Raw genomic sequence first — 27,103 nt, forward strand, 5'->3', positions numbered from 1 at the left:
TGTTAAAAAAATTGAATCCCACCCCTGTTCATCACTGTAGGTTTTTAAGAAAAGACTGGATAGCTACCAATCTAAAATAGCATAGGGTTTTCTGCTTGGTTGGGCTAGAAGATCTCCAAGTTCCCATCCAGTTCTACTCTACTGTATTCTAAGTTGGAGAAACACTGATTTCTAGCAGGTACATTAGAGGGATCCTTAAAAAAAGAACCTCCTGAACTGAGAGTGGGAAGATTTTGTACAAAGTTGAAAGATGTTTTCAAATTTGAAGTGGTAGAACTACTGTGGAATGATTCCATCACCCTCTGCTGATGGTTTTTTTCTTTTAAACACACCTGTTCTTTGGACCACAAAGGAAAAACTTGCACCCTTTTTCTCATAACAGACAATGCAAAGCACTTCACGTACATCAGTGTTTATTGCAGACTTTGAAGAGTCATGAAAAAAAGGCACCATGAAAATCAAAGGACTCAGTTTTTCCCCTATTTTGTCTTGATGTGCCATGTGACAGAAAAGAACATTTTGCACAGAAAAAAAAAATTATACTCCTGTGTTTACTGCAATATTTTGGCTATAAAAAGGTTTAAATTGCAAATCAAGATGGAATTTTGATGGATTTTTTTTTAAAAAAAAACATTGATAAACACCTTCCCCCCTTTTTTTCCCCTTTTCGTCTGGTGAAGTGAAATATTTTTTTTTTAAATTAAAAAATGCAATGCTATTAAGAAATAATACTGTGAACTACCACATGGATATCAAAATAAGACCTAAATGACCCTACTTTTTAAAAATTTGTGCTATTGTTTATTGTATTAGTGTTTTCCTTGATTCGTAACTTATCCCTCCTCCCCAAAAACAGACAAATAATTGAAATGCAGAATAAATTACATTGCTATGTACACTTCCATTAAGAAATCATGACATGATGCCGTTAGAAGAATTTAATCTGTGCTTGTAAGTTTAGCGTAGTCATTGATCGAATAATTAAAAATACATCTGGGAACTTCTACATAAATGTGGAAATCTTAAGTGCTGGAGGATAAGAAAAGCCGTGGTCCGTAATTATGGCAAAACAGTATGGATGGCATGAATAAAAGGAATGTTGTGCCATCATAAAACCATTTGAGGTCCTGTTGATTTCAATGGCAGACATTTAAAATTTCACTTTTTTTTGGTTGAAATCAATGGGGTCTGGACAAGAGAATCAACGCTGGCCTTTTGGACTTTCTGCCTTTTGGACTTTCTGCTCGACGGCAGATTTCAACACATTTCATCAGATGGCTCGGTCTGAGGACAACTCAAAAAATTGCAATGTGACTTTGCTAGGCTGTGGAAAAAAGATGAGCAAAGCATGAATTTCTCTTGGGATGCCTGGTTTAAGGAACCCCTCCAGGGAATACTCTTCTATTTTTTTTTTTTCCATCAAGGGAGAGGCAAAATAGCAATTGCATTCTCCCTCTTGGCTCCCAACTGCATGCTCCCTTAATGGCATAATATCCTAGTTACATAAATAGAGACATTCCCCCGACATTTCCCCCTCATGGCTTCCTAAAACAAAGCATGATGGAACAATGCCAAGAACAAATGGGTTTCCCCTTCCCCCTCGACAATAACCACAAAACATTTGTAGACGAGTCTGTTAATGACCACTGCTTTCATCGAAAGATTCGACTCCTGAATCAGTGGCAGCTGCGTTAAGTTTCTCCTTCCGCCTTTTCATGATTTCCTGCAGTTCTGAACTTCCACTGGAATTCTGTAGGAATAGACAAAATGTATATATTTTTTTGCAGAAATATTTAGCTTGGAAGAGTATACAGAGTATACAGTACAAAACCTGGAAATCCCACATTTGTTTTTCCAAAAGCCGATTGGACTTTCTTGGGTTTTTTGCTTTGAAAATATTTTGCTTCTCATCCACGAAGCTTCTTCAGTGAGCTGAAGAAGTTTCTTGGAAGAGAAGCAAACTGTTTTTAGAAAGAAAAAAACAAGAAAGTCCATTCGCCTTTTGTTAAAACACCTTTGGGACAACCATGACCTGGATGATTGAGGCTCTCGACGGACATTAATGCCTGGAAATTTAATTCTATTCAACCTCTAAAACAAGGGTCTTCAAACTTGGCAGCTTTAAGACTTGTGGACTTCAGCTCCCAGAATTCCTGAGCTAACATGACTGGATGAGGAATTCTGGGAGTTGAAGTCCACAAGGGTTAAAGCTGTCAAATTTGAAGACCCCTGCTCTAAAAGCAAAAAGTATGATGGTTACATGTATGACTCAATGGGCTGGTTTGGATGCAACACTAAACCATAGTTTACCATTATACATAGAAAATTCATATTAAACATAGGTTAAAAATCAACATCTGCCGACTTTGAGCTTGCTGTCTCCAAAGCACCTCCAGCCCACCTCACATTTTCAGCCTTTGAAGTGGATGATAAAGTATATAAAAAAAAGAGATTGCCTTCATGTTTGGAAAGGATGGAGGTAGCTTTAAAACCTCCAAGACTTCTAAAAGCTAGTGCTCTCTTGAGGAAGGCACTTAATGAAGTAACATGAATGTCTCTCCAAAACTTAACTTCTTCAACATTTATCCCTCCCCTGAAAAAACGGGAAGAAAATCCAGGCTCCATCCGCACCAATAACATTAATACCCTAGAGCAGAGGTCTCCAACCTTGACAACTTTAAGACTTGCAGACTTCAACTCCCAGAATTTGTTGGCTGAGGAATTCTGGAAGTTGAAGTCCACAAGTCTGGAATACTCTACCTGACTCTGTGGTCTCTTCCCCAAACCCCAAAAACTTTAACCTTAGACTGTCTACTACCTTGTTTCTCACAAAAATAAGGCCAGGCCTTTTTTTTTTTTGACCCCAAAAACGGCTAGGCTGTCTTTTCAGGGGTGACTTAATTTCCCCCACCTAGAGCGGCCCTTACGCATGTACTCGCCTGCAGGCCGCTTTATCGTCCGACGAAAGCTCCCGAAGGCAGAGTCCCCAGCCGCTTCAGGGCGTGGCTTGGCTGCCTGTGTCCCTTGCCTTAGGCAGTCTCTTTCGGGCGATGGAAGCTCCCAAGTGCAGTCACCAGCCACTTTGATCGGCCGGTAGAAGTGGCCTCAGGGTGAGCACACACACACTCCCTTGCCCCGAGGCTGCTTCTACCGGCCGATTGAAGTGGCTGGTGACTGCACTTGGGAGCTTCCATCGCCCGAAAGAAACTGCCTAAAGGCAAGGGGACACGGGCAGTCACGCCACGCCACGCCCTGAAGCGGCTGGGGACTCTGCCTTCGGGAGCTTCTATCGGCTATCGGGTATTCTAGCCTAGGCTACCTGCAGGGCACTCCTAAAGGCAAGTTTTCTCCCCACCCATCTCACTCCTTCCCCCCCATTTCTCTTCACCTCATGTAGTTCTAACGAACGATGTGAGAAATGGCGGGAAACGCATGGTTTAAATAGGCCTAAATTTGGGAGGCGGGGCTTAATTTCACCTCATGCCTAGAAGTCATGCTGGGCCTTCCTATTGGTGGAGGCCGTATTGTTGGAGAAACACGGTATTGACCTCACCCCTTTCCTAAGAGGTCTGTAGGGGGCGTGCATAAGCGCACCAACGTGCCTACCGTCCCTGTCCTATTGTTTCTTTTTATTTCTCTTATATGTATCCATGTATTTGTAACTATGTTTTTACTTATACCTATTATCTTGTAAGCAATTGACAAACCAAATAAAATAAATAAAAATAAATAAAAATGAGGAAAGGCGAAAAAAAAAAAAAAGTCTTAAAGTTGCCAAGGTTGGAAAATCCCTACCCTAGAGCCCTTAAAGGCCGAAACATATGATGGGTTCCCACATGCAGACGGCTTCTTGCTCCCTGGTCTAAGTTCTAAGGTAGGCAAACTCCTTCCTTTATTTATTCATTTAAATTTAAATGCCACCCGTCTCTCTTTCAAGAGTGAATTTCCCTCCATGAACGCTTCTTTGCACAGGATGACCCAGAGGTGGTATTCAGCAGGTTCTGACCAGTTCTGGAGAACCGGTAGCGGAAATTTTGAGTAGTTCGGAGAACCAGCAAATACCACCTCTGACTGGCTCGACCCCATCTATTCTCCGCCTCCTGAGTCCCAGCTGATTGGCTGAGTCTTCTTTTGTTGCCCTGCACAGGAGAACAGAGCTGGAAAGCAGGTTAGGGGAGGGAATGGGGATTTTGCAGTATTCTTCCCCTGCCACGCCCACCAAACCACACCCACAGAACCGGTAGTATTTTTTTTCCAATCCATATCCTGTGCTACAGCATGGTCGATGAATAAGTGGTTCAGGACTTACATCTAGGGCTGCCTTCTGTACAGTAATTTGGCTGTAGACTCGAGCACCTTCTGGGCACACCGATTTAAGTTCATCTTTGTTGAGGGAAAACAGTTGTGCACCAGTCAAAACTCCAAGGCTGTTCACGGTCCTGCATGAGTAGCAATAACATGTGAGCAATGACCCTTTTACAGCTGAGAGAATAGATGCTAATTAGTCAACAGAAGCAGACGAGGGAAGGACCCTGTGATCTTTCAGGTGCTATTGTGCTATAATTCGTTATTCCATGGCTTCCCTAACCAAGCTAATTGGGAAGGACAAAAATTGGATTCGGACAGCATGTAGACCTCATGTGAACCTCATCCCATATTTAGGAGGTTGCCAAAGGAGCGTGCGTAAGTGCACTAATGTGGCTATTGTCCCTGTTACATTTTTAGTTTTTTCATTTTGTTCATTCAAATTTGTCATTTTTGTTTGATGAATAAATAACTAAATAAATGGAATGTCAAACACCGGGGAAATCAGGAGATTCAGGCAGTTCAAATGAGTATAAAGATTTATTTCAAGCTCTCTATAAGAATCTGAATTACTAACAGTCAAAGGGAAATGAATGGGAGATAAAAAAGGCACGCAGGGACTCATGACTGATGATGTGTTTGACCCCTTCCTCAGGCTGCCCCTGGTCATCTCCTACATGGCAATAACTTCCCAATCATGTTGTCAAACAACGCAATTACACATTCATGTAACTCAAAATAAAATTATTTTCACATTATACCTTCTCAGGTCCAAAGTCATTTATCTAAGCATACATTGTCCAAGCTGTAATTAATTCAGAACAGCTGGTTACTCCTTTGGACTTACACTGAGTTGAATCCTTTGGCCTGTAGCCAAACTTTAATGTCTTCCGGAGATGAATCGTAGTTGATATTGACGACAGGGGCACTGGAGCGTGGCACTTGGAACTTCTTTTGGGCAGCATTCCGACCAATGGTGAGACGGTGAATGAGTTCATCTTGAACTTCCTCCATCTGAGATTTCCTTCCTGGGAAGAGGGCAAAGCAAGAGAACTGGAGGAGATTGGCCATTCAAGTCAATGGTTCACATTCAATACTCCATGACGGACAGGGTTAGTTCAATCCAAAAGAAAAGAAACACCTACAGCAGTGGTTCTCAACCTGTGGTCCGTGGACTCCTGTGGGAAGGGTGTGATGTTATCAACAGGGCGTCCATGAAGGCTTGAAGACATGTTATGATTTAAATCTTGAGTTAAGTCTTGGGGGGTCTGCGGTGAAGAACAGGTTGAGAACTATTGACCTACAGTAGGGGTTGTCAGACTTGATTTCATTGAGGGCCACATCAGGGTTGTGCTGGACCTCAGGGGGATCAGGTTGGGCATGGCCAGCTCGACATCACTCGTGTTGGGGGTGTCTGTGGTGGCCCAAAGGCTCTGCCAGCAAAAAATGGGCTCCCAAGCTCTGTTTTTGGCTGCAACGGCCTCCTGCGACCCTCTGCCAGCAAAAACAGAGCTTGGTAGAGGGTTGCAGGAGGCCATCGCAGTCAAAAATGGAGCTTGGGAGCCCATTTTCATTGGCAGAGGCAATGTAGGCTGGTCCTTTGCTGTTTCCAGGCCGGTCCTGTGAGCCAGATCTAAGCACCCAGTGGGCCGGATCTGGCCCTCGGGCCTTGAGTTTGACACCCCTGACCTACAGTATTTACCCGTACCTGAGTACCCATCGATTGGAATAAGCGCAAGGAAAGACAACCTGGTACGTGACCCATTTTGCAAGATCTGTCTAGGGATGAACATATCTGCCAACTTTATCATGCTTGGGGGTTTTGAATCTCAAGTCTTTCCTGTACTGTTTTCATATCTGTTTCTGTGGGTTTTTTAAAAAAGAAAAATCTGAAGAGATGTTAGCATGTGCAGGATCTTGGCACACATGCACTGCTCTGAGTACTGCATGAGCATTTCTTTTCGATCATCTTTCCTTACTACATGATGTCTTTCTGCACCCTCTCCTCTAATATGCCCCTCTTTGTATGTACCTTTCTCCATATATTGTGCATGTGCATTCAGTTGTAAACTATATATCAAACTGTGTATCAGGTTGCCTGTACAATTGGGATCTAATTTATGTCTAAGTTTCAAAAATGAGAATTGGATATGTCTCCATTCAAACTGGAAGCAATCAATTTTGTCCTCCCCTCTTCTCTGTGCCACGACCTGCAAAACTGGCCAAGTCTGCCTACTTTTATGATGCCATTCTGAATTTGGAATAAGAATAATTCTCATTTCCAAAGTATATCGCATTTTGAAGGCAGGGAGTAGGAGGATGACCACAAAGTTCTGGAGTCATATGCAAATATCGTGTGGGAATAACATGCAATGTTTTTTTTTTTAAATGTTTAAAACGTAATCTTTCTGCCTTCCGTTGGTAACAATTAATCACGCACCCAGCAGAGATCATCATGTTTTCTCCCTGTTATTACAAGAATTAGGAATTTGGCTTTTAAACAAAGCAGACATCCTCTGAATGTCATTTTTTTTTAAAAAAAAAAGCAACTTTTTTCCAGATGACATTCAGTTGTGGAGGGAGGGAGGAAGGAAGGAAGGGAGGAAGGAAGAGGGAGGGGGAGGGATGGAGGGAGGAAGGAAAGAAGAGGGAGGGGGAGATGAAGGAAGGAAGGAAGAGGGAGGGAGGGAAGGAGGAAGGGAAGGAGGAAGGAAGAGGGATGGAAGAAGGAAGAGGGAGGGAGGAAGGAAGGAAGGAACAGGGAGGGATGGAGAGAGGAAGGAAAGAAGAAGGAGGGGGAGATGGAGGGAGGAAGGGAGGAAAGGAGAAAGGAAGAGGGAGGAAGGGAAGGAAGAGGGAGGGAGGGATGGAGAGAAGGAGGGATGGAGGGAAGGAGATTCCTTGCTTGAGAGGCAAGGAATTTGCCGCCCCTCCATCAGACCCCGCTTCTCTATCATCAGTGGAACGACTTGCCTCCAGAAACTGTGGGTACTTCAAACACTGGAAGTTTTTAAGAAGAGATTGGATAACCATTTGTCTAAAATGTTTTAAGGTTTCCTGCTTGAGCCAGGGGGTTGGAAGTAGACCTCCAAGGTCCCTTCTTCCAACTCTGTTATTCTGAAAGAAACAAAGAATGAACCTGGAGAGAAACTCACGGTCAACAGGTGACAGTTTCTGCCTCTGGCCATCCCGGCCACCATCGCTTGATGTGCTGCTCTGGCGGCTGATGGCCCCAGGGACCTTTGGCACCAGAATGGGGACAGGAGCAGGGACACAGGGAGGGAGAGGGACCGGAAGCGGCATCTGCGGAGGTGAAGGAGCAGCAGGCGTGGGGTCTGGCTGCTTTGGAGCAAACTCCGTCCTTTGTTTCTGCACAACAGAAGGGAAGATTCATTTACCAAAGTGGGGGGGGTGGAGGGAATTAATTCAAAATCTTTTTGGGGGAAAAAATCTGCATTTCCCCAAGCAGATGTTTGCTGTGTTAACCATCCAAACCTACTCATCTCCAGAGAAACACAATAAGGCAACACACGCTCATTTCTACAAATTTCAGGGGAAGGCAAAGAAATGAAACCATGAAGTCCAAGCTGCTCTGTTATTATCTCTTAAACCACCCCCCCTTTTTTTAAAAAAGAAAAAAAGAAAGAATAGGAACCCATTTACAAGGTTGTCCTTACAAACAAATCAGGCTATAACTCCAAGCACATAACAGTATCAAATTTCTTTGTCATTATTACAGAATAATTATAGCAATAGCGCTTAGACTTATATACCGCTTCATAGTGCTTCACAGCCCTCTCTAAGCAGTTTACAGAGTCAGCCCATTGCCCCCCAACTATCTGGATCCTTCTATAAAGAAAGCAAAGAATGGATAGGATGAAATGTAAAATGGTTGGGTGGGATAAAAAGGTATGGAGAAGTAGAGTTAATAGTGTGGGGTCCTTGGTGGTCTCTTTTTGCAGACATTTCATTATCAGAAATAGATAAACTTTATCAGTACTACTGGTAGAAGGAATGGGGTTTGCCCTCTATTTATATAGAATGGTTTTCCCTGTCAATGTTGGTGGGGGGTGTTCTTGATGGCTCTTTTGATTAAGCTCTTGTTTACCAAGACGGCAGTTCCTTGACTGAGGTATTTTTTTTTTTTACTGCTTGGCATTTACTGGTTGTTGACTGCTATCCAGCAGGTGTTGTGTCTCTTAGTTTTTTGATTATCTCTTTTGAATGGTATGTAGACGTTGTTTATCTCTATGTGTCTGTGGATGGCTCATTTGGGGGAATGCCAGGCTTCCAGAAATTCTCTAATAATTTTGGACTTAGCTTTGCTTGGTCTAAGATGCTCAGAGATAAAGACTATCTAAACCCCACTCCTTTCCAGCATTGATGGTTGGGTAATGAAACATCTGCAAGAAAATAACCTAGTGCAGAGAACACTAAGGACCCCACATCCCTGAGCTACAAATATTTTCTTCTATTGATGGAGTGAATAGTGTTGATGGAATAGGACAGCTCGCCACAGCCAACTCACTGCAGTACAATTTTAACAATTCTATTTAATTATTTAAAATAAATAAAACATTATTTTAATTTTTGCAGTTCACATTTCATTCTGTTCCTCTTTTTGCATCCTTTCTTTAATGATTTTATTCCACCACTAGCTCAATACCCATGCTTCGCTATGAAATTATGTGATCAGGCTTAGTTTTTTGGGAGGAAAATAAGGGGAAAAAATTGGCTCTCCTACCAGCATCCATTGGTATTTATCTGGCTAGCATCCTGTCAGTGTATGAAAGAGTTGAGAGCTGTTTGGAAACTGAAACAGTATTTGCTGTGTGAGCAAAAAGGAGACAGCAAAGAGCCTGGGTGTGGCTTAGCTCAACTGTTCTGTACTAAAGCTGGTTGCTGCTGTGAGAGTAAAACTGAAACTGAACTTCTTCTCCTCTGCTTGTGTTTTGCATTTGGAACAGATTTCTTTTCGGGTGGGGAGGGGGACTAGACCTCCTTAGGATCAGTGTGTGTTAATAATAATATAGGAAATACTAAAGCTCTGATGGTCATTTCGAAAAATCCTTTCTTAGTGAGCACCTAGAAGCCAAGAAGAACATATATGCCAAATTTCAAGTTTGTAGGCTTTACAGTTCTGGAGATTTTGTGATGATGCGTGAGTGGTATTTTGCTTTTATATGTATAGATTTCTTTGATATTAGTGTAACTCTTGTCCTGCACCAAATTGACTGTGGCTAGTTGTCCTGAAGCAAGTTGGCCACAGCAAGTTGGCCATGGTGAGTTGGCCACAGCAAATTGTCATAGACCATAGAGCTGGGGTAAACTAGTTTTAGCTGTGATTCATTTTCTTTTACTCATGTCATGAATGGATTGTTTTTGGGTTATGACTTCATACTTCTTTCATGTGTTCTGCCCACCAATGCTTCCCCTGAAATGTAAGAATAGGATAGGTAAGATTGTAAGTTATAAGAAGCTGATGTAGGAGGAGACAGAAAAAAAAAATGATATCAAGAACTCAAGCACACTTAATTATCAATCTTCTCCAAGTCATTTAAAAAATGTTATCATTTCAAGCAATGTGAATTACCTCAGAGAGTTCTCCTAGTAACTGCTATGAGGGAAACAAAGTCAATCAATGCAAATTAGTCTTAACATTAGAAAAGTTCCACAAAAAAACACCTTAGAGCTGCCATCATAATTCAAACAACCTTTGGCATTTTAAGTGATATTCACTAGCTTATTCATTAGATCGTGATGATTGCTCAATAATTTTTAAATAGCGGTATCTTTATGATTACCAGTGATTACTATGTGCCAAGAAATAAAATGAAACTGATATTGCCTATGTCACATTAAGCTAAAACACAAACATAGAATTAAATGTTTTATGGTATACTGAACTAAAACAGAATACAACACTATATGTTGTATTTCCCTACCACATCCTGAAGTAACAAAACACCCTTTTCCCAGCCAAGGAATATTATGAGATGCTTGCAAAGACTGTAAGTGGGGCCACTGGAAATCAAAACATTTTCAAAACAGAACTGTTGATTCTTAAAAGGGAATTCAAGCAGCGCGTGTGCAATTAGGAAAGACACACTCTTCTTTATCCAAGAAGAGAATTAGATGAATGCTTAAGTTGGGAACATGATGGATATTCACTACCTGGATCAGGGATACCCAGTCAGAAGAACCTAGTAGCACTCTTTCCTTCTGGCATATTTTTAGCAAAAGGCACCAACACTTGTAAATTCCAAGTCGCTTGCTTGGAAGCATGAACTGGGCGTGCAGAGACAAGACCTCAAATTCATTCTCTTGTGCCACTTATTGCCTCTTGTAATCTGCCAAGGGGATTTAAATCCTTCCATTTCCCACCATCCAGTCAGAGCTGAAGAAGCTTCTTGGATGAGAAGCGAAACATCTTCAAAGAAAAACCAGAAAAGTCCAGTTGCCTCTTGAAAAAAACACTTTTGGGACAACTATGACCTGGATGACTGAGAATCTCCATAGGCATCTCTAGATCAGTGTTCCTCAACCTTCACAGTTTTAAGATAGGTGGGCTTCAACTCCCAGAATTCCCCATTTAGCCAATTCCCCCTAAGAATTCTGGGAATCTGTCTGTCCATCTGTCCATCATCTGTTTGTCTATCTAATCTATCCATCTATCCATCCATCCTTCCTTCCAACAATCTATCATCTATCTATAGAACTTAGAATCATAGGGCTGGAAGGGACCTACTCCAAGATCCTGCTGCAGGCAGAAGATCTTATACCATCCTGGTCAAATGGTTGCCAATGATGGAGCACTCTCTCTCACTGTGATGGACATGGAATACTCGATCGAGCGTTCCATTCAGTAATGGAGAACCTACCTATCTATTGTACTGTACTTATATAAGCCACCCATCTCACCATCAAATGCCTTTGGGTGGTGTACAATAAAGTTAAAGAAATATAATAAATAATATCAATTTCTATTAAAAACATCATTAAAAGTACGAAACTAAAGCAGAATTTAAAAAAGAGAGATTGGGACAAAGAGCAGGTGTTAATTACATGGGAGCCATCTCAATATTTCACTAGCTGTTTGGGGTCTCCAGACCTACTGACACAACTACCTCATTGGCAACGACTTTGTAACTACTGTGGCCAATGGAAATAAGCCAGGGTATTCTTTCATGCTAACACATTTCCCAGGCAGTTGAGAAAGAGGAAATGAAGAGGGCAGTTGGCAGTTCGTGGGACTGGGGATGAAGTGTCCTGGCAGGAGATGTGGGCAAAACGTGTGAAAGAAAAGACTGTGATTCCTCCAAGAGAGATTTATTGCACAGTCCCAAAGAACATTAGGAGAATGTAGTGTCTTAGAGAAAAGAGACTCAACTTGGCATTCACTGTTTGCCTGGAAGCACTCATGGCCAAGGGTACTCTGGAGAGGACGGAACAAGTGCAAATCCCAATTGTAGTTAAAGGAAGCCAGCATTTAAAGGTTCTGAGGTAGTTTGTTGAGGTATACACTGAGGGCAGTCTATAGCTTGTATCATTTGAATGAGTCCTCATCTCATCTGTTTCTTCTATTCTGATTCCACATTTATTTGTCATTTAGGGGAAAAGCCTAGACAAAACCTGCACTTAATTTTGTATTTTAAATTTCATTCTATTCATAGAAATAGTTGTCCTCTCTGAGAATACGCAACTGTAAATGTAATTTAAGCTGAGAAGTGAAAAATCCAAATGGTGTCATTGAATATGTCTGATCGACACAATTTCTCCGGGAAATGCAGATTTGGGTCAGTGTCTCGATTTCTCAACATCTCCTGGTGAAGATGGGCAAGACCCAGAAAAGGGAAAAGAGAAGTGAAAAGGGAAAAGAGAAGTGAAAAGGGAAAAGAGAAGTGGCCTTTCAGGAGAGAATTATTCATTTGTGAATGATTTGCCCCCAGAACTGCACTTGTAGACCTTGGATGTGGTCACAGGTGGAACCAAAATGGCAGCCAGAGCTCTGGAATTTGGAAGCCCTGACCTTTCAACCTACAGACATTAAGCTTTGATTGCAGAGTCCAGGCTTTGATCGTGACTTAAATTTTGATTCCTTCTGCAGACACTCTGGGATGTGGTTTCCCTAAGTCCACTGCACAGTCGTCACTGAATTGCAATTTTTATTAAAATGAAAGACAAACTCGTAGCTTAAGAAGCCATAGTTTTAAGTCTTGTTAAGATTAAATCATGTCAATTATAGCTTTTCACTATATGTTTAGTACCGCATGACTTACTACTTACTATGTTTAGTACTGCATGACCTCAAGCATGCTTTTTAAATGCCAAGGGTGGCCTTCAGTTTGTGTATCCCCAGCCTATAAGTTTCTAGAAACATTAGGGAGCAACAACTGGCCAAATTGGTATACAGGTAGTCCTCGACGTATGACTGGTTGCTTAGCAACTACTCAAAGTTATGACCTATGACCTATGTTGCACCTAGCTATGACCAGATTTGCATATAGAAGAACAGAGTTGAAAGGGACCTTGGCGGTCTTCTAGTCCAGGAAATCCTACATCACTTCAGACAAATGGTTATCCAATCTCTTCTTAAAAACCTCCATTGTTGGAGCATTCACAACCTCTGGAGGCAAGTTGTTCCACTGATTAATTCTTCTGTCAGGAAATTTCTCCTTGGTTCTAGGTTGCTTCTCCCTTTGATTACTATCCATCCATTGCTTCTTGTCCTGCCTTCAGGCGCTTTGGAGAATAGCTTGACTCCCTCTTCTCTATGGCAACCTCTGAGATATTGGAAGACTGCTATCATGTCTCCCCTAGTCCTTCTTTTCATCAGACTAGACATACCCAGTTCCAGCAACTGTTCTTTATATGTTTTAGCCTCCAGTCCCCTAACCATCTTTGTTGAAGTTGCGACGGTCAGTTTTCCCCCATGGTCATGTTACTGGACTTTGTCTATTCGGCAGCACAGCTACATTCATGACCGTTCGCAGTGCCCCATGGTCTTGTCATTGCATTTTATTATGGTTTTGCCAAAAAACAACACAAACTTCCAACACACCCACCGAGAACCATTGGTTTCCTTAACAACCACAACGACCCCTTTACCACTGCAGCAAAAAACAATCATAAACACAAACAAATAAGGAAACAAAAACTATGAGGAGTAAGTGCAGATACCATCCACTTCGTGTGCAGAAAACCCCCTAAATGTCCAGGTGATGAATTAAGCAAAGAGAGATTCCCTGTCACATCCAGTTTGCTGAAAAAATAAAAAACTGAAGCTCAGAAAATTCCACGTGTTTCTCCTCACAGGAAGAAAAACAGCTGAGGGAAAGAGATGTCTCTTTGGGAGACATGTGCCATCTTGACAAAGCAGAATCTGAGGAAAAAACAGCCGCCTACAACAGGCAGACACCATTAGTGTTACTTCCTGAAAGATGTGACTATCAGAAGCAGCCAACGCAGTACCTATTTCTCTACTCTGCTATGCTTAGAGAACAGTACATAGTACAACTGCAGCAAAAAAAAGAAAGATCATAAACAAGACCAAGTCATTTTACCATCAACCATCGTGACTTACAACATTAATGGGCAGACTCCATTAACGGTCCTAGTTTGAGGACTACCTATATTGCTTTAGAAATAAGAGACTGACCAATTTTCAAAGTAAGTTGTTGTAGTTCGAAGTAAGCTGTTGAAGTCACTTCTTGGGAAGGGCTGAAGCTGCATAAATACAACCAGATCCCAAAGTAGGAAACTCTGACGCCGAAACTCACATTATGGCCTTTCTAGCACATTTCTTCGTCCCTCTCAGGCAGGGAAGGAACTGGTGCCTTTTACCAAAGGTCGGAAGTGATCCTTTGCAGCTAGTACAGATAGTCCTTGACTTATAACACTTCATTTAGTGAGGGTTCAAAATTACAGCCGCATTGAAAATAGTGACTGGTGGCCATTTTTCACACTTCTGGCCACTGTAGCATCCCAATGGTCATGAGATCAAAATTCAACTGGTTCATATTTATCATGACTGCACTGTTCCAGGTCATGTGATCATCTTTTGCGACCTTCTGACAAGCAATACCGTGTTTCTCATATAATAAGGCCGGGTCTTAATTTTTTTTGAACCCTGAAAAAACAGCTAGGCCGTCTTTTCGGGGGTGACTTAATTCCCCCCTCCCCTTTGCATCCATGGGCAGCGATGGCTTGGATGTTGACCTCGGCATTGGTGGGGCACTTCGTATCGGGAGACCTTCTGCCACTGTTGCTTTCCCTTCTCCCCGTGCTGCCGCGCCACGCGCGACCAGCCAGGGCTCCTCCCTGCAACCGGAGCCCAGTGGAGACACTCGGCTTCGGGTGCTCCTGTCACCGCCTTCCCGGGCATCGTTCGAAGGCAAAACCCATTCTTTTAAAAATGACGCCCTACTACCGGTACGACAAAGCCTCCTCTGCCCAAGAGGGCAGCCCAACCCCACGTGGGAAGTGCCCCACCAACGCTGAGGTCAACGCAGGCAGCACCATATCTGGGTGTGCAACAAAAGTACTTCCTAACGGCAAGCCCTCCCGTCATTCCCAGTTCGCATATTTTAATATAGGCCTTAATTTGGGGGGAGGGGCTTAATTTCATTTCATGCCTATAAAACATGCTGGGACTTCCTATTGGGGGAGGCCCTTTTGTTGGAGAAACACAGTAGCAACAGCAGTTAAATTTATATACCGCTTCACAGTGCTTTACAGCCCTCTCTAAGAAGTTTACAAAGTCAGTATATTGTTCCCAACAACAATCTGGGCCCTTGTTTTACTGACCTTGGGAGGATGGAAGGCGGAGTCAACCTCAAGCCGGTGAGAATCGAACTGTTGAACTGCAGGCAGCTGGCAGTCAGCGGAAATAGAATGCAGTACTGCATTTTAACTACTGCACAACCATGGCTCATATAAAGTCAATGGGGAAGCCAGATTCACTTGACAACCATGTTACTAACTGAACAACTGCACTGATTAACTTAACGGTGTCTAGAAAGGGGTAAAACTCACTTAACAAATTTCTCACTTAGCAACATAAATTTTGGGCTCAATTGTGGTTGTAACTTGAGGACTGCCTGTATTTGAAATTGGGTTGCAGGCTACCTGAAATCTAGCATTGAAGCACATTAGCAGAAGCCTCTTGGTTTAAACCTTTGGTTGCTCAGGTAGGGAAAGACTGACTAAAAATAGCTAAATCCTCCATTTCACTGGTTCAGGGGTCCCGTCAATCACGGCTCCTGGTAAAACATTCGATTTCAGAGATCTATATTGATGAAACTCTGCTTGTAAATGATACAAAAGGTCCGGAACAGCCACAATAGCTCTCTCTTTTTGTCTAGCTCACATTAATTACCCAGCCATGCAGCCTCTTCATTCATTAGAATCCTTTGTCATGGCTCGGTCAATAGGGAATGCCAATCTTACATGGCTTAAAGAAGAACATTATCCTCCCCCATTTGCTTCCAATCTCCAATGACCCGTCAATGGAAAAGATGTAGAGCAAAGGGGGGGAAAATGGGGAGCGTTTCATTGTAACTTTGGCACTTGCTCCTTGTTTCTGGCTTCAGGGGGAGAGAAAGTAGAAAGGAACTCAGTTCTTGCTGCTTCCCTGGCAGAATCCAGCTAACGGCGTTGACTGCGGAGAAGGCAGATTGTGACGGAATGGGAGGAAGCGTGGGCATCTGTGAAATTCTTCACTTTCTGAGGAATACTCTGCGGTAGACAAGGGAGATCCCAGATGACTTCCCAGCCAGTTTTTGGCCAGAAGCAAATTTCATTAGTATTTCAGAGAAGGACCCAATTCTTGACCCTAATTCTTAAGATCAACCTCGAGAACAGTGGCCCCACAACCTTTTGGGCACCAGGGGCCAGTTCCGTGGGGAAAGGTTTTCTCACGGACCGGAGGGGATGTGGTTTTGCATGCTGCCTGCATCCCGTGGATGGGGCTTTGCTTTTTTACTTGGCCTCTTGCTGGCCTGACGTGGGCCGGTGCCAGTCCATGTGTGTCAACTCATAAAATATTTCTATGGTCTTTTAGAGTTGCCAACAGAAAGGGAGGGGGGAACAGTGTGATAGCTTGCAAACTGAAACTGCATTCCATAAATGTTTTCAATGATAGTAACTAGGTGACCGAAGTTTCTGCCGTGCAAAATTCTAGCTGGAGAGCATGATTGATGACTCTTGGCTATGGATGTGTCCCATTGGAGAATATGAATTATGAAACACCCAGGGGATGGGGGAAATGAGTTGGCTACACCCAGGCAATGCTGCACCTTTTAACTCCCAATAAATCCTTTTGAAGCTTTGGAAGTTTGGCTTGAGACTCATGATTTAAATGGGGTTAAGTGCCGGAATCCTGACACTATGGATTTGGGATCCCTGCTGTAGAACGTGCCTTCCTAAAACAATAGGTATTTCAGGTTGTTTGTCAAATATTTTAAGATCAATGCAACGATGTTAGCAAGTTTTAACTTTGAATATATATTTTTTGCAAATGACAATAAAAATACCGGGGTGGGGTGGGGCGATGAATCAGTGGTTTAAAGACACTGTCAGCCTAGGTTTGAGACCCGAGTGCTGCATGACAGGGTGAATTCCAGTTCTTGTCCCAGTTCCTGCCCACCTAGCAATTTGAAAGCATGCAAATGCGAGTAGATAAATAGGTACCACTTCGGTGGGAAAGTAGTAGCATTCCCTGCACTTTGGACACGTGAGCAAGGAAATGTCTTCAGACAATTCTTGGCTACAAAACAGAGATGAGCACATACCCCCAGAGTTGGACATGAGTGGACAGGGGAATGCTTTACTATTACTTTTATAAAAATGCTAGTCCACAGTATTTCTTGGGAATGAGGCAAAGACGTAAACCAGCAAGATTTAGGATGGCATTGCTTTTCACAGTACGGTTTTGAGTCTTTCCAGTGCGAATGTCCCATGCAACTTCGAATTCATAATTATGGCAATGATAAGGCAAGAAAGAGAGCACCAAAATGTGACAAATGACAAACGAAAGGAGAGAGCATTCAAGTTAAACAGATCAACACTGGAGAGATCCGACAGTCTTCCAACTATGTGCCTCATTTCACACATCAAATCAGGCATGCAGAACAAGGAAAGTACAAGCTGGCTCTCAGCTGTAGACAATGAATTTGTGACTTTCTTTAATTTATGGATCACAGCATGAGGATTGCTGACCTGGTGTTTTTTTTTTTATCACTCCTGCATAAATCTTCTAAATGTACTTTTCTAATTTTCTGTTTTTTAAATAGATAGTTAGCACTGCCTGGAAATATTGAGGAGGGAGCCAAAATGTTGGGCTTTATATCTACTGTATAATGCTGCAGCCTATAACAATGCACTTTATATTTTTCAGGAAGCATAGCCAATTTTTCACCTAGCCTTATTAGGTTTAGAACAGTGGTCACCAACCAGTGGGCTGGAGATCACTGCTGGTCCACGAGAAAATTTGGGTGGTCCACAGAAAAATGCCCCCCCCCCCAAAGCAATTAATCCAGGCTGCGCGGGAACACAAGGTTTGCGTCACTTGCATTGCGCACAACATGAGGTAGTGAGGAGAGGGAGGAAAGGGCGGAGGGGGGTAACTTGCCCACTCACCCCATGCGCCTGGCCTGGCCACCGGGCTGCTTCTCTCCACTTCTTCTTTCTTTTGCTTTTGGCTGCACGCAGGGAAAGCACCAAAAATCTTTCTTTCTCTCCCCCAAACTCCGCCAGAAATGAGTCTTTCGGACCCTGCAAGGCATCCTGCTCCAACAGGCTGCGCTGGCGCAAGAAGTCTCACAAAGACTCATTTCTGGCAGAGTTTGGGGGAAGAGAAAGAAAGACTTCTGTTGCTTCTGCTGCTTTCCTTGCATGAAGCCAAAAGTCTCTCCCTCTCTCAAATAAAGGACGATTGGTCAGTAGGAAGACGGAATGGGGCATTTTCCTGCAGACTTTTTTGGGGGGAATTTCCCAGGGTCTCTGGTCCGCAGGATTTAAAATGATGAGTTTGGTGATCCCTGAGGTCCAAAAGATTGGCAACCCCTGATTTAGAAAGTTTATTCTCACCCACACAAAATCACCATGCCCGGGATACTTTATTATAACCAATCAACAGGCTGCAGCTATCACTGTATTCCATGAACTGGGTTTAAAAATAGTAGCAGATAGTCTTCAACTTACGACCACAATTGACCCCAACATTTCTGTTGCCCAGCGAGACAGTTATTAAATGAATTTTGCCACATTTTACGACCTTTCCTGCCACAGATGTTAAGCGAATCACTGCAGTTGTTAAGTGAGTAACTGGATTGTTGAGTGAATCTGGCTCCCCCATGGAGTTGGCTTTTCAGAAGGTTGCAAACAGTGATTACATGACCCTGGGACACTGCAACCGTCATAAATATGAGCCAGTGACGTATCAAAATAATAAAGGTGGGAAATAAAATAAATAAATGTTTACCCCTTTTAAGGGAAAGTTGTTGATTAGGGGCTTGTGTTACAGCTCCAGCACATCTTGGAAGAAATGGATTATCTGGACTCATTTCAACTGGGCTTCGGACTGGGGTTTAGTATGAAGACGGTAATAATAACTCTTTTTGATGACCTTTCATCAAAAGAACACCCATATCAGCCCCACTATGTGGACTGTTGGAAGTTAAAACCCATCCCTCTCCTAGAGAAATGAAATATTTTAGGATATATTAAAAAATGCAGAATATTTCCCCTAAAAGAGAAGTAGAAACTCAGAGAGGCAGAAACTCAGCCCCCCCCCCAACCTTTGCTCATGGGCCATTAAGGCCTGGGCCAGCCTACTCTACATAACAAAGATTTACCTCCTTCAGGAAGAGCCATAATAGGAATTGCCCAAAGCCCTTTCATTACATCATCACCCAGCAAGAGTCAACCAAGCCTGGGACTCAAAAGACAACCTACAAAGTTGCCCCTGCATGGCCCCATGGGAGTCTGACAACCAACCAGCACACAAGCTCAAATTCAAAGCCCAACAGAAGGCATAAAACCCAGAGACTCTCAGCATCTCTTCCCTTTTTCTTTGTCCAAGAGCTCCAAGGCATGTAATCCTGTTCATCGATAAACCTTCTTTCAAAGCAACTTCCATCATTCCAGTGTCTTTTTCCCCACTTGGAACTGAACCCAGATGGATATTTTCTTCCAACAGGACCAAATTGGGAAATCAATCTCCCATAGGAAGAATATATCTATATCTATATCTATATCTATATCTATATCTATATCTATATCTATATCTATATCTATATCTATATCTATATCTATATCTATATCTATCTATCTATCTATCTATCTATCTATCTATCTATCTATCTATCTCAGCCACCCGCTCAGGATATCACATCACAGAACTCAGGAGGTTACACCACAATACCTCCGGATGTTGCAACACAGCCAACGAGCCAGGAGATTACAGCACAAGACCCAGGATGTCAAAACAATAGAACTCAGAAGGTCATCACACAGCCCATTACCCAGGTTGTTACAACACAGGAGGCTGATAGACACACAGCAAATACCTCAGCCACACATGTTCTTACGAAAAAGCCAGCCAATCAGCAAACATCAACTCCATCAACCAATCAAGAAATGACAACACAGCCAACCTCCCCACCAGTATATATAGGGAGACGGCAGCTCCGATCATGCTTTGCTCGCACAAGCATGAAGCCGAAAACACCAGCCTGAAGATGGCGAGTGGGACCTCGTCAAAACTTTACCAAGATGCTCTCAATCTTACATGGAAAAAGACCCGAACACACCAAGACTTACATACCTGTACCCGTGAAAATCTATGAAAACATTATATCTATATCTATATCTATATCTATATCTATATCTATATCTATATCTATATCTATATCTATATCTATCTATCTATCTATCTATCTATCTATCTATCTATCTATCTATCTATCTATCTATCTATCTATCTATCTATCATCTTTGAAACATTCTGCACTTTATGTGGTCTCCTTTCCTCCTCCTCCAGGAGAACATTCTGTCCTGCTTCTCAGGCCAGATTGGAGACATGAATGAAAGTCAAATGGCAATGAAGAAACATAAACTAATAGGTAGAATGTAAGATATCAGGAAAATAATAAGGAAACAAAAAATATATATGGGGAATAAGTCCAGATACCACTCTCCACCATGGTATCCACTGTCACCCAGTCCATTGAAAAAAAAAAAGAAACTGAAGCTAAGAAAATTCCACGTTTCTCCTCACAGGAAGAAAAACAGCTGAGGGAAAGAGATGTCTCTTTGGGAGACATGTGCCATCTTGACAAAGCAGAATCTGAGAAAAAACAGCCGCCTACAACAGGCAGACACCATTAGTGTTACTTCCTGAAAGATGTGACTATCAGAAGCAGCCAACACAGTACCTATTTCTCTACTCTGGCATGCTTAGAGAACAGAAGTATATATTCCCTTGGTACAACTTTCTAAATCTTCTCTATTGGCACTTCCCTGGTTGCTGTAGCTGTGAATTTTCTTTGTGTCCACAATGTCCAAGAAAACTGTTTCTTCAAAGCTACAGGGACGCTGATTATAAGGATGCTAAGAATTGGATGGAATTCTTAGTATCCTTATAATTACCTGGAAAGAGGACAAACCTTTCCTAAGTTTTAAGACTCCACCCAAACAAGAACTATGTACTTAAGATACATCTATCCTATGTAGAGGTAGTCCTTGAAATACAACTGTAATCGAGCTCAGAATTATAGTCCTAAGTTGTAGTGTTCATTAAGCAGGTCACCATATGACCACATTTGACTTTATGATCTTTTTTTGTTATGGTTAAATAATCTCTGCAGTCATTAAGCAAACTCATTTTCACCAACAGAGGTTTTTTTTGTCAGAAATCAAAAGTAAATGGCAGAAACTGGGGAAAAATCCTGAAAATTGCAGTCCTGTGACTGTGGGATGCTGTGAGACGCTTGCCAAGCACCCACATGACTGCAGGGTGGATGTTGTGTGCCGTTGTCATAATTTTGAAAATGACTCATAAATAGATCCGGAGAGGTCTGCTGCAACTCCGAATGTTCGCTAAGCCACTGTCATTAAGAGAGGACTACATATAAATAATCCTCTCAGGTCAAGAAGGATCCGGATGAAGGAAATTCCTGGGCTCTGTGAACAAGAGAATTTGATTTGCTTTCAGGAATAAAAGAAAGGTCATGTCTAAGCACAACCCGAACAGGGTAGAAAACACATAACTTGGAAACTGAAGAATTCCCCACAGTCTTAATATCTGTTTGGTGGATTTTATAGCTATTAAGAAAAATATCTTGTTAAGAGGGTCATGGAGGTGCAGTGAAATAAGAGACACCTCGTTCGAGTAACCTTTAGCAAGGGGGAATTTACTGGGTAAACTGGAGCCAGTCAGCCAAGCCTATCCCATAGAATTCTTTGAAATAAAACTTGGGTAGGTGGAGAGGAGAACAATCGGTCCAAAATAACGTAATGGGCTTCTATGACTGATAGTCGTCTTTCAGGTAATAGTGCAATTCTTGAATCATTAGATAGACAGGGTCTTCTCTTTATTTAGATCCTGCAGAGGAAGACTTCCTTCCTTCCTTCCTTCCTTCCTTCCTTCCTTCCTTCCTTCCTTCCTTCCTTCCTTCCTCCCTCCCTCCCTCCCTCCCTCCCTCCCTCCCTTTTGTATCCTTTTCCTTCCTTCACTCTCTATGTCCTGCCTGCCTGCTGCCTGAATGAATGTTCCATGCAGCAAATCAGTTCCTCCAAACAATTGATTTATTTATTTAAAAGACTTACATGATCATCTGTCTTCAAACAACCCCCCCACCCCCCAATTCTGGGTGGCTCACAACAGCAATAAAACAAATAAGCATTAAAAAGCATTTTTTTAAAAAGCCCAACACCTCAACCATCCTCCTTCTTTGCACAGATGTTATTTTAAAAGGCTAAATCAAGGCCTCACCAAATAAGCTCAGGTGTTCCAGTTTGGTTTTGCTAATTGATCTGAACATTTAAAATAGACTGATCTTTCAGCTGACTCAAAAGTTGGAATTGAGTTGAATACAACCCCACTTTCTATTCGAATAGTGATGACTTACTTGTGTTCAGAGTACTAATAAAATCAAGCCACTTCATTTCAACATACCAAACAATAAAAAAGGGTCATAATATGCATATACCGATGGTACTCAAAGGCTGCATATTATTACAAAACTTTGATTCTACATTTTTTTTGTAGAGAATTCCACACCAATAGAAAAGCCAGCAATTCACACCCATGCAAAGTGCAATGGAAGTAACTTTACACACCCAAAAGAAATTTGAGGAAATTGAATAGGGATAGTTTGGATGAAAAGAAAACTCCCTACCTTAAATAATTCAAATTCCTTCTTTGACATCAATAACTATCAAGACATGACAAGCATTTAAATAAAAAAGGCATAAGCTGAATTAGAACCCAAAGCATGGTAACCAAACTACGAATGTCAGCAATAAAAAGGAAATATCAAAAGAGCAGAGTTCATGTTGTCAGAGAAACAATGCTGGAATTATTAATAATTAAATCAATTTATTTTGTATGCTGTAAGATGTCTTTTAATAGAAGAGCTACTCGTGCTCCTGGGTGCTCAGCCGCCTGACTTTTCTGATGTTCCTCTTGCTCGTCATTCTGCTGTTACCTGATTGAACCGAAAGGCTATTTAACAAGCTTCTTAGAAAACCTAGAAACACTTTGCAGGCAGAACTGAAGCTCAGTCTGGGCGAAGGCAATGCACCAGTTTCATAAATAAACAAGTTAAATTAATAAAAAAGGTGCCTCTGAAAAATGGGCAAAAGCTTAATGCAGGCATGGAGAACGTGTGGTTCTTGTGTTAGGTGAGGTTCCCGTCAGCTAAAATCAGCCGAGCTAGTGGTAATAGCAGTAGCTGTGGTCCAACTAGAAGTTCTACAAACCTCTTTTAGAGCTTCCGTATTGGGCTCTCCCTCCTTCACTGCCACCAAAGTGTCCATCTGACATGTTTACCTTCTTTGTACTTTTACCATACAGAAATCAAATGCAAGACCACCAGGCTATCTGGAGTCCCAATTTCCTAGTCTACCCTTCTGCAGGGCTTCATATCTAGATTCTCTTAGGTACCTCATATGCCAAGGGTATTAAACTCAATTTCATTGAGGGCCGCACCAGGATTGTGTTTGACTGGTGTGTGTGTGTGTGGCCAGGGTGGGTGAGGTCAGCTTGACATTACTCATGTCGCAGGCACCTGTGGAGGTCAAGTGCTAAGGCAGGCTTCCCTTAGACCATCCCTCACACTCATTATAATCTTCCTTCCTTCCTTCCTTCCTTCCTTCCTTCCTTCCTTCCTTCCTTCCTTCCTTCCTTCCTTCCTTCCTTCCTTCCTTCCTTCCTTCTTCTTTTACCTTCCCTCTTCATTCTCCTTTCTTCTTCCTTCCCCTCTTTCCTTCTTTTTCCTTCCTTGCTCTTCCCATCTTTCCTTTTCTTTCTTTGTCTTTCCTCTTTCCCTTTCTCCTTTCCTGTCCCCTTCTTGAATGCTCAAATGCAAAAGAGGAAATATTTCTCCCTTTGTTTTGTTTTCAGTTTGTTTTGTTAGCTCCTCTGCCAGGGAAAACAGCTTGGGCGCCCCACGTGGCCCTCTCGAGCGCCATTTCAGCTGGCAGAGGCACTGCAGGCCGGTCCTTTGCTGTTTCCAGGGCGGGCCACATCTTGAGTTTGACACCCCTTGTCATAGGCTATTCAATCTCTGAAGACAAAGGTCCTGCCAATGTGCTCCTGATAATTGTTTAAAAGAACTGGAGATACCTGTATAGTCTGCGTATATGCTGGCTCTGTACAGACACCTTCTGGAGTTCTGAGAGGCTCCAAGATGTTATTTGGCACAAATCCAGTCAATCCGTTTGCATTCTGGACTTTCCACCATTGCTTTCTGTCATCAAGAATCTGGAAAATCAAACAAACAAATCTTGTCACAAGGAACCGGTCTGACTTCATATAGACCTATCTAAATAATAGGTCACTGAAACTAAATAGTCCCCTAAACTAAAAGGGATTCTGATCAGAGGTGGTATTAAGCAGGTTCTGACCAGTTCTGGAGTACCACTAGTGGAAATTTTGAGTAGTTCGGAGAACTGGCAAATACAAGCTCTGACTGGCCCCGCCCCCATCTATTCGCTGCCTCCTGAGTCCCAGCTGATTGGCTGGGTCTTCTCTGGTTGCCCTGCACAGGAGAACGGAGCTGAAAAGCAGGTTAGTGGGGTGGGCAGGGAATGCGGATTTTGCAGTAACCTTCCCCCAGGAGTGGGGATGGAATGGAAATTTTGCAGTATCCTGCAAGTCACACCCACAGAACCGGTAGTAAAAAAAATTTGAATCCCACCACTGATTCTGATATAGATGTTTTACTTCCAGAGTGACTATGACCTGAGTAGTATAAGAGGGAAGGAAGTCCCAACTCCAAAGGAAAGAGAAGTGTTTCTGTCAGAAGAATCCATTCTTTCATGGATATGTTGGCTTCCTTTTGCACAAATAATATACTTTCAGGGACAAAAATTTCTTGTTAATAGTTAGAAGCAAATAGAGATGGATAATTTTGCTATTCGGTGAATGGCCCTCCTGATATCAAAGTTACAAATTTCACACATGACTTGAATTCACCCAGTTTTCTGAGTGATAACATGGGTTGCTCAGCTGCCGGAGTCACCATGAGAAGCTCATCCAAAGCACAACAGCAGAGAAATAGGTCTTTTGATAGCTCTTGACTTACACCCATTTATTTAGTGACCATTCAAAATTACAATGGATTGAAAAAAAGGGACTTGTGACCATTTTTCACACTTACGACCACTGCAGCATCTCCATGGTCAGGTGATCAAAATTCAAACACTTGGCAACTGATTCATATTTAGGATAGTTGCAGTGTCCCGGGGATCATGTGATCTATCTTTTGCGACTTTCTGATCAGAAAAGTCAACAGGGAAACCAGATTTGCACAACAACTCTGCTACTGATTTAACAAGTGTAGCGATTCATTTAACAATAATAGCAAGAAAGGTCGTAAAACCTTAACAACTGTTACACTTAGCAACAGAAATTTTAGGTTCAATTGTTGTTATAAGTCGAGGACTACCTGTGTGTGTGTGTGTGTGTGTGTGTGTGTAAAGCAGCACTGTTACCTCTAAAATGTCATCCTTCAGAACAGAAAGCTCGCTCTGGTTTCTTCCCACAAAGTCATACTTGGTTTTGGCGTATTTCTTGATTGGGGCTTTATGCGCTTCATAATTTCTACAAAAACAAATAAAGCCAAAATGTTATCCAGCTCTCCTGTTGGATTAGCATAGCCAAAAAGAGAAGAGAAGCCAGCTTTGCCTGTCATTGGCTATAATTAGCTCAGGATTTACTACCAGGCAAAAACTATTAAGAGATCCATCATGATAGCAGATGGCTGCCCTGGCCAGCCAGCCCTGTTCCCCATGGAGGCAGTTGCAAATATCAATTGGCTTGCTCACATCTTTCATGACATGCTTGATTTATTTATTCGATTTCTGTAGCTGCCCATCTCATGTACATGACTTTAGGCCACTATCATAAATATATAAATGCTTCTGCACAGCACGGAGTACAATATGAGTAGGCTTCAACTTGGTGTGGGGCGATTATATCACGGAATCTGTGGGAAACTGTATGGCATCCATTTGAAGTATTTAAGGAAGCGTAAAGAAATTGCCTCTCTAAAGGATGTACAGATGTGTCCCATTATCTAGAAGAGAAGCATACCCTTGCCACAATTTCGATCTCTTAGTTTTGAAAGCCATAAACCTGATCTTCTAATTTAAAAGATTAGGTGAAAGGAGGTTATGATTATTTGGTGATAATTTGCCATTTATTGCAGAGATGTGTTCTGCGGAGAGCAGGGTGTTAAAATTTGCAAAATGGTGGCTGTGGTGTCGTGAGTTAAATGCTCCTCTTTTGTACGTGCATTGTTGGACATACATAAAATAGTGGTAAACCAAGGAGTCCTTAGAGCTCCCTGAGCTTGGTGATTTTCTGGCAGACATTTTATTATCCAACTAGGTAATATCATCAGTTCTAGAAAGGAATGTGGTTTGATTAGATACAAGTAGCTTGCCCTGTCAGGATTGGTGATAAACCTTTAACTATGAAACCAACATCATTGGTAACATCTTTAGCTATCAGTATAACTGTGCTCATTCAACATAATCAGGCCATTAAAGACTTAGCAGTTGGATTCCTCCATAGTACTACATTTGGTTTCAATCGTGTGTAGGATTTTTTAAGTCAGGGTAAACCATGCTTGCTCAGTTAATTTATGATTAATGGATTAAGTGCATTTTCACAAACATAGTTCCTTTCAAGGCCATACATGTGAAATATACCCAGATATTCTATGAAACCAAAATATCCAGAGATGATGTCTTGGTTTCATAGAATTTTGAACCTTACTCAATCCAGGGGTGAGTAATGTATAGCCCACAAGCCAAAATCCAGTCTCTCAACATCACTAGATATTCCTGTCCAAATAGGCTAGCAAAATTTCTGATTTTTTAGGAGCCCAATTCTTTTATTACACATTAGAAAAGAGGAAAGGAGAAAGGAAATTGGATCCATTTCCACCCGGAATTTACCTCACTAACCCCACTGCCCCCAAAGTGACTGAAATCCTGCCACTGAAATTCAGTCAACTTCTAAAGGTGGAAATAGGAACAGCTTGCCTTCTGATCCTTTCCTGTTCTC

General features: G+C 42.1%; 1 protein-coding gene across 4 annotated transcripts in view; it reads right to left on the bottom strand.

Annotated features, from left to right (window-relative positions):
• Positions 1–396: 396 nt before the first annotated feature.
• EPS8 (EGFR pathway substrate 8, signaling adaptor) overlaps positions 397–27,103 on the bottom strand; it is a 177,438-nt gene continuing 150,731 nt past the window's right edge. For all 4 annotated transcript variants that reach the window (XM_026678647.2, XM_026678645.2, XM_087968686.1 and 1 more), the window contains exons 16-21: positions 25,525–25,633; positions 24,155–24,292; positions 7,461–7,674; positions 5,153–5,333; positions 4,310–4,439; positions 397–1,750 (exon numbers count right to left, since the gene is read on the bottom strand). In XM_026678647.2, the coding sequence (XP_026534432.1) occupies positions 1,637–1,750; positions 4,310–4,439; positions 5,153–5,333; positions 7,461–7,674; positions 24,155–24,292; positions 25,525–25,633 (886 nt within the window). In that variant the 3' untranslated portion in view covers positions 397–1,636. The remainder of the gene's footprint in view (positions 1,751–4,309; positions 4,440–5,152; positions 5,334–7,460; positions 7,675–24,154; positions 24,293–25,524; positions 25,634–27,103) is intronic.

The sequence above is a fragment of the Notechis scutatus genome, chromosome 6, assembly GCF_049901735.1.
Source record: "Notechis scutatus isolate UNSWTSFEM ecotype Mainland chromosome 6, rNotScu1.2, whole genome shotgun sequence".
In the NCBI taxonomy this organism is placed as follows: domain Eukaryota; kingdom Metazoa; phylum Chordata; class Lepidosauria; order Squamata; family Elapidae; genus Notechis; species Notechis scutatus.